This window comes from Beta vulgaris, chromosome 7 (assembly GCF_026745355.1).
Source record: "Beta vulgaris subsp. vulgaris cultivar EL10 chromosome 7, EL10.2, whole genome shotgun sequence".
Classification (NCBI taxonomy): domain Eukaryota; kingdom Viridiplantae; phylum Streptophyta; class Magnoliopsida; order Caryophyllales; family Amaranthaceae; genus Beta; species Beta vulgaris.
The window spans coordinates 47,812,316-47,820,380 of NC_079208.1; the positions used below are offsets into that span (position 1 = coordinate 47,812,316).

Here is an 8,065-nt window from a genome sequence, read left to right on the forward strand (position 1 = left end):
CTAATCCAAACCTTAATACACCACCTGCAGGACCAAAAAAGCCTCTAAAGTGTAAGCCACTCACACGCGCCCCCGCGCCATTGACCCCAATATGGTACCTTGAACTTCTACGCCTCCGATTTCAATTTTTCTCTCCTCTCATTCCTCGACCACCCAATCCAACTCCTTATACACCCGTGAGGCAACTACTGGTGCACTAAGCCAGAACATGATTGTTGCAGGGTCCTCTTGAGGGTTTCTATTGCAAGCTAGAGCAAGGAAGGGAAAAGAAAGTGACAGCAGCAGTGATAAGAGAGAAAAGAAAGGAAGGGGATTAGAGTGTCTAATCCAAGTAAGAAAACTAACCAGAGCCTCAAAAACCTCCCAGATCACTTATGGCCCAATTGATAAAAGGGAGAGATCGGGTAAGGAGATAGAACTTATTAGCACCTAAGGCGCTGGCTAGACAGAGCTTAAAATATTTGATTGATACTACTTGTATCACCAAGGTGACTCGCTCCCACGACTAGAAAAAAAATGCATGCTTAGTCTACCATAATGAAAAAGTGCTGAACTTGTGCAACTTTCCCTGTTAGGATGAGAAAAGAGTGCCTAAAAGGCTTGGCCAGGGTAAGCGCCAGAAACCATCCGCATTGTCCGTGAAAGTGGTTCTGTGACTGTTATCACAATCGCAGTCACATCCTAGATTTGAAACCATGCTCCTTCCTGTGCCATAGGCATGGTCAACTAACTATGCAATGGGTGCATTTATGATAATTATCCTGGTAGAAAGAGAGATGGTAACGAGTGTTAGCTAGATTGCTAGAGTTGCAATGTTCTTCTAAGTGACCCATCAAAAGAGAAGTCATGGAACAGGGATGCTTGACCTGCATAATGCAATGGGTGCATTGTGGAAATCTCCATGGTAGGGATTGTGACTATGAAGTGTTGGAAATGCTTACAGCAGTTAATGAGGCTAGCTGCTGACTAGTGTTACAATGTTTTGCAACAACCCAACTCAAAAAAAAAATTGTGAAAGACGGATGGATAAGTTAGGGTAGAATTAAAAGAAAATGGGGTTTTCAGGTACAATGTTAACCCACACTATTAAGACCTTCTTATTACTACTATTGATCTTTGTGCCACACCCAAATGAGAAGAAAATTCATCACTGCAGATAGTTGTACATTGCTCCCTCCGTTTCAATATAGAAGGCTAATTTACCATCTTTACCCCTTAAGAGCTAAGTTAATGTTCAAAAGTTGCATTGGCAATGTATTGACAATATTTAATGTGCAGATAATACAACATTAATCTCTCTCTCCCTGTCCCCTCTCTCCCCCTCCCTCACTCTCCCCTTCTCCCTCTCCCCCCACCCCTCTCTCTCTCTCTCCCTCCTCCCACCCTCCTGTCTCTCTCCCTCTCCCTCTCCCTCTCCCTCCCCCTCCCCCTCCCCCCTCCCACCTCCGCCCTCCCCCCTCCCCCTCCCACTCCCTCCCTCGTTCCCCCTCTTCTCTCTCTCTCTCTCCCTCCTCCTCCCCCCCCCCCCCCCCTCTCTCACTATATATATAGGCCTTTATTGTTGCATTCATAGTGTCCTACTTGTATTTTGCTATATCTCAAATCAACAATTCTAAGCTCTTTAATATTAATTTTCTCTATGTTCCTTGAATGCACTTTCTCACTAAAGCTATCCAAAGTCGTTGACATCCACTTCTCTTAATCTTTGTAAATGTATAAACTAGGACAAATATCATGCAGCAGCGCAAACAATATTGTTTTAAGGGAGCTCTAATATAATCCATTTATCTAAACCAATCAGAAAAAGAGACATACTTCCTCCATAATTAATTTTCCCACTTCAGGAGCTGCATCCTTGCTCAATTCCTTCATCACCTCAATCAGAGCCCGCAGTGTAGCAAACACCTTCCTCATCCCCGCCAATCTGAAACACAATTCAAAAATTAATTTCATCATATAACCGGAGAATATAAATCATAAAACTCATAACTAGTTAGTGAAAGAGAAAGTCATTAAACTTGCCACAAGCCACCAAGCATAAAGTTGTCGACGACCATTTCAAAGAAAATCACAATAAAATAAATCTTCTTATACAATACTCCCTATTTTTTATTAGGTGATGTTTGAGGCTCTAATTCATGTTCATAAGTGATGTGTTGGGCTGCAAAATAAGCATATAATTACTCTTACTTCCCTCTTTTATTAAACGTTAACTCCGACATCATCTTAGACTCACTTTGAAATCCTTTTCAAGTTTGGGTATATATCATTACTTCTCACAACAATTTATAAAAGATCACTACATTTAAACTAGAAGAATATGTATCCTAGTGGACTATTTACTCAAAAGAAACACACACACACACATTCCACGGTTACTCTAATATAAGTCTGACCTATTAGAATGACGAGCCAACTACAACTCAAAGTAAGGGTGCGTTCTCTTCACCTAAATAACCCTGAACTTATCTGAATTGAACTTATTGGACCTCAACTGAACTTATTGGACCTGACTTGAACTTATTAGACCTGATTGGACCTGATTCAACTTATTGGACCTAATTGAACCTTATTGGAACTTATTGGACCTGATTGAAACTTATTGACCTGATTGGAACTTATTAGATCTTATTGGACATAATTGAAACTTATTAGACCTTATTGATTGAAACTTATTAGACCTTATTGGACCTAATTGGAACTTATTTGACCTTATTAGACAAAAAAATTAATGGGTTATAACATAAATATTACCCGTAACATAAATATTACCCCTCAAAATTTATTATGAAATAATAATTATTAATATTGGCCTTTAAAAAAATAATTATTATTAATTATCTCTTATGATAAATAATTTAACAAAAAAAATATACTATTTATATACTTGCCTATACACAACTTTCACCACTAATATATCTCATAGTATGGTTAATAGTAATATGAATAATAAAATCATAGACAATAATACAAGTATAACACTATACATTGTGAAACTTTAATAAAAAATTTAATAATAACATAATCAGCTAATAGTTATATGAATAATAAAATAATAGACAATAATACAAACATTTAATAAATAATAGACAATAATACAAGTATAATACGATATAATCATTGTGGTACTTTAATTAAAATTCTAATAATAACATAACCAGCTAATAGTGATATGAATAATAAAATAATGGACAATAATACATATGTTTATTGATCATTGACTATTTGGACCTTATTGAAACTTATTGGACTTGATTGAACCTAATTGGAACTTATTGCACCTCATTGGAACTTATTAAACTTGACTGAAACTTATTAGACCTGATTGGAACTTATTGAACCTTATTAGACCTGATTGGAACTTATTGCCCTGGACATGATTGAAACTTATTTGAACTTATCTGAACTTATTGGACCTGAAACTTAATTTATTAAGTTGAAGAGAACACACCCTAAGTGAATGTAATTTGGTTTTTAAAGTTGAAATGAATGATCCATCACAAATCCTTATCAAAAACGATATCTAGTACATCCAAAACGCCTCACATGCAAACAAAAGAAAGGGTAAGTGCGATACATTCGCACTTGACTAATAAATACATCACACTCTAATCTAGATAAGAAGTTCAAGATGAGCCAATTGTAGAGTGTGATAGGATTATACTCAAATGCCAATAGGAGATATAATAATATAAAACTATACAAGCAAGAGTTCATTTGCATTTACTCTCCAAAATTGGTACTCATGACTCCAGATTCCCGCCATTTTTGTTCTTCACGTTGAATATCGTCCACTCTATGTCTTTGCTTGTATCGATGGTAAAAGTCCCATAAACGTTCAACATCACGGCTACGATCTATTTGAGCTCCGTCCCGTTTAGCAAGTTTTTGCTACAACAACCAGTAAGTTCCTTAATTCAAACAATAATCTAAGAATAAAACTTCATATAATACAAATACAATGCTATTAATGGTAAAAGTCCCATAAACAGTCAACATCACGGCTGCAAACTAGTTAAGCTCCGTCCCGTTTAGCAAGTTGTTGCTACAACAACTAGTAGTTCCTTAATTCAAACAATAATCTAAGAAGAAAACATAATACAATACAAATACAATGCCAACTCTATGATACTCACACTCGGGTACGGGTACGAATCCTAGTGTAGAATTGTCAGATCCTTAAAATCTCAAAATCAAGGACTAGGGGACACGTTTTAGAAGGATCCAAAATATGAATTTGGACTCAGGGGGACTATAAATTTTCCAGTTTTAATATTACTTTATTATTTTATATTTCTAAAAATATGTTTTTCTTTTAAAAAAATAGAAGCAATAAATAGCTTTTTTTCGTAAGTTTACAATATCTTGTCAAAGTATTAGTCTTATTCAGCTCCTCTATTCAATTCTTGCAGAGAAAATAGAACAACAAAGTGTGGTAAGTCTTAAGTGCATGGGAAATACACACAGCAAAAAAGAAAGTACTTATAAGGTTGTATGGGGAAACACAAAAAGGAGGCCCACTTGTCCCAACTCAAAGTAATAAAGTCATCATTTAATTTGGGGAAAGAGAAGGCTGAAAATTAAACAAGAGAGAGAGAGAGAGAAAAAAAGGCCCCAAAGAGAAAGAGAGAAAAAAGCAACGCAGAAAGAGAAAGAGAGAGAAAGAAAACGCGAAAAGCACTCGAATAGTCGAATTCCAGCCACGGCGGCCTGAGGAAGAAAGAAGCCCCGAGTCTGATTTCATCTACCCAGGTCCGACTCATATTCTGTGTCCGCACCCAGGTCGCCTTGCGTCGTGCCAACACGAGCATGGAGGGGTAAACCGGCATGTCTGAGCATCACAGTGCCAACTTAACCTCTAATTTCTAAATCTCTTAAGCACCACTAGCTTAAATACTAAACTAGTTCAAAAATTGTAAAACAATACTAGTAGATGACGGTACCTTAATCACAGACATCAAACCAGTCTTGAACTGGAGGACACCTCTGCCTTCACTGCTCGGATCCAGATTTTGTGCCATTGAATATGCCTGCTCACACACTAGAACACACCGAAAAAAGTACTATCAGGCAGACAGGCCATATAGATTGTAAAGTTGCACCCAGAACACATAACAATATCACACCAAACTGCACAAGAAAGCATTACTAACAATACTAAAAATTGAAAGTAAAAGCAACAAGAACAACTATACATCAACAGATAATTTGAAATGCACCTAGACCCATGCCAGACAACACCATGAACAGAAGCTACACGAGAGCGCTGAGCTTATGGCACAGCTGTCTGAGCATGCTACAATAGGCACAGTCATCTTCCTTTTCACCATTTCTTGATTTGAAGATTAAAAAGAACAAAGAAAATTTTCACGCTTTTCATTTGAATCCTTTCGCATGAACAATTCTTATTTCAGAATGTAAAAGAAGCAATTAAAACCAATTCAATAAAAAGGAATCCAATAAAAACTGATCAAGCTTGTACGGTGCCTTTTCCAACCTCAATGGTCTAATCAACAAATACAATTTATTAGCAAGCGCATAATAGGGTGATCAAGTAAATTACTACACCAGTTTGCATAAAGGAGTCATTCCCCCACATATGTCTGTAAGAGAAAGTTTCTTTGTAGAAAAAAACTTGATCCATATCTAACAAGCGAATGAAGAGGAGTAAGCTTGATAGCTTCCAAAACTATACTAAAGCTGGTTTTAGGCTTCATTATTTGCTTTACAGGTGTTGAATCTAGTCGGCATCTCTTCCTTTACTGCAAGGTGACTGTTTTTCTTATAGTTCAGAAGCAAAGTTTGAATTTGGCTATACTTGTTTGGTTGGACTTATTCACGTGACTTGGTTTGGTTTTAGAAGGAGTAATATCACTTTAGAGGGTAATTTTATGGCGGCGGTATTAGGGGATTCCATTGGAACATAAAGATTATGTAGTAAGGCTGACGGGCTGGGAATCTTATGGGATTGAAGAAGACAGGGAGCGTTCAAGGAATATGGATGGCCCACAGAGAAGTTATAAATCTCTAGTAATTAGAGGGTAAGCTTGCCCTCTAACAAGTTTATGTCAGTGTATAAACTGCCAACTTAGTTAGAGATCTTACTATTAAAAACTAATCTTATTTAGCAGTTTATGATAAAAACGGCTCTCTTGGTTAGCAGGCACACTTTCTCTCTAGCTGCAAGCAACTTCTCTGGTTCCCTTATACCAGAGAACAATATGAACACTGAAACACCTCTCAAAGAAGGATTATCACTACCTAGTATTCTGATGGACACCTTGGATATAGAGAAAGCATTTTCTTTCGCGGCAAGAAATGCCAAAAATGAGGCTGGTTATGAATAAAAAAATCGAAAGAATGCTTGATCCCCGAGCTGTATAATTTCATCAAAATTCAAACAGAAACCACCTGCAAGTAGTGCCAAGGTGAATATAGATGTTACTATGCTGCGAGATGAGAAGGATGAAAAGGGGAGATTCGAAGCCAGAGCAAGTAAGCAGGTGAAGAAGTCATCGACTGTTGTGATGGCTGAAGCTCAAGCAGATTCTTATGGCTTAACAGGTAGCAATTGGCAAAACAGAGATTTTAAACCGCAGCGGAGGATGCCCTGCTTTAGGGCTATTCCAAAAGCTGAACACAGGGGCCCTAATCCTGTCTCCTATGGTGCTTCATACTGATTATCTTAATCTTTTCGCGGCTCGTTCCATTTTTTTCCCTCATAGTCATTCGAAACAAGTGGAAAACTCAGCCGCGTATATGGTCGAAGGTTCTAATGAAGAATTTCGTGAATATCCCGCAATTTAAAGTATTTAGCAACTGTTCATCACCCGTAGTCCAAATTACCGAGAACTTCACTTATACTAATCATTAATCAACCAAAAACATCAAAGTTCACTATCATAAACAAGCAGAAATAAATAAAAGTGATGAAAAAAGAAAGGAACATACAAATGCGAGCGACATTAGGATCCTCGTCTTGAATCCCATCAGCAGCCTGCAATATCGCATCAATATTCGAGGCTCGGCCAAGTGAAGGTGGAACAGCTCCAGCAAGTCCGCTAGGTTGACGCTCATGGCCAGGACCGGTAGTTCGAAGCTGCTCGCGCCGAAGAGTCGCTCGAACTAAGCGCTCCCAATTTTCTTGAACCCTCGCCATTTTCTCTTCTCTGAAGCTTTCAAAACTCAAAACCCTAGCTTAATCAACTCATAAATTGCGTCATCAATGACGAAAAAGACGACGAATTAGGTTTTTTGACGAATGAATTTAGGAAATTTAGGGTTTGAAGTGGAGAAAATCGATCTTAGAAGATAGAAGAAAGAGTGAAGGTAGATTAGAAATTGAGGAGAGAGAAATGGAGGGGAAGTTTTCAGTGGAAACTGAATAAAAAAAGATAGTCGCACACGAGATGGTGGACCGTGGACTCAAACTTTTTCAGTTTGAGATTGGAGATCGCGGGAAACGTCGGATTTTGGGCAACGACGTGTCTTTTTTTTTTTAATTGGTAAATTCAACGACAATTCACAATACTGGATTAATTGAAACCGTTTTTTTTTTTTTTTCAATTACGCTACCTTCTTTTCGTTAATACTCGCAAGTCGAAACACTTGCTAAGTGATCGAGAAAAAAAAAATATATTGCCGAAAATATTAATATTGCAAATAACAGACAACTTCTTAGTAAGAGAAACATAGTAATTATTAAAAAAAAAAAAACAGATGAAGTATGATTCAAATTGATGTTGAATAAGACCAAATGGTATTTGACACCGCTCTCAACAAATGAAATGTCAAGGGTTTTATTTGTTTGATACTTTGAGCTATTCAACTATAAGAGGATATTTTTAAGAGATTGAATTTGTATACTTCCTCCGTTTTTTTTTAGATGTTACACTTTTCATAAATTGCATGTTTCTAAATAGATGTTACACTTTTTTTTATTTCCTAAATTGGAAAGTTTTATGTTGTAAAATTACTCACTTACCCTTACTTATAAGGGTTAACCAAAATTAAACTAACTTAATTTAACCTTATTATATACTAATTTAAATTAATTAACCTCCTC

General features: G+C 36.9%; 1 protein-coding gene across 3 annotated transcripts in view; it reads right to left on the reverse strand.

The window, feature by feature from the left end:
• The window catches only part of LOC104884443 (callose synthase 10), a 46,598-nt gene extending 38,988 nt beyond the window's left edge, over nucleotides 1–7,610 (reverse strand). The window contains exons 1-4 of one of the 3 annotated variants that reach the window (XM_010669091.4): nucleotides 6,952–7,610; nucleotides 4,944–5,041; nucleotides 3,728–3,891; nucleotides 1,816–1,924 (exon numbers count right to left, since the gene is read on the reverse strand). In XM_010669091.4, coding sequence (XP_010667393.1) covers nucleotides 1,816–1,924; nucleotides 3,728–3,891; nucleotides 4,944–5,041; nucleotides 6,952–7,159 — 579 coding nt within the window. In that variant the 5' untranslated portion in view covers nucleotides 7,160–7,610. Of the gene's footprint in view, nucleotides 1–1,815; nucleotides 1,925–3,703; nucleotides 3,892–4,943; nucleotides 5,042–6,951 lie in introns of those variants that run through there. The other 2 variants (XM_010669090.4, XM_048647874.2) reach the window with 2 other exon arrangements.
• Between the last annotated feature and the right edge of the window lie 455 nt (nucleotides 7,611–8,065).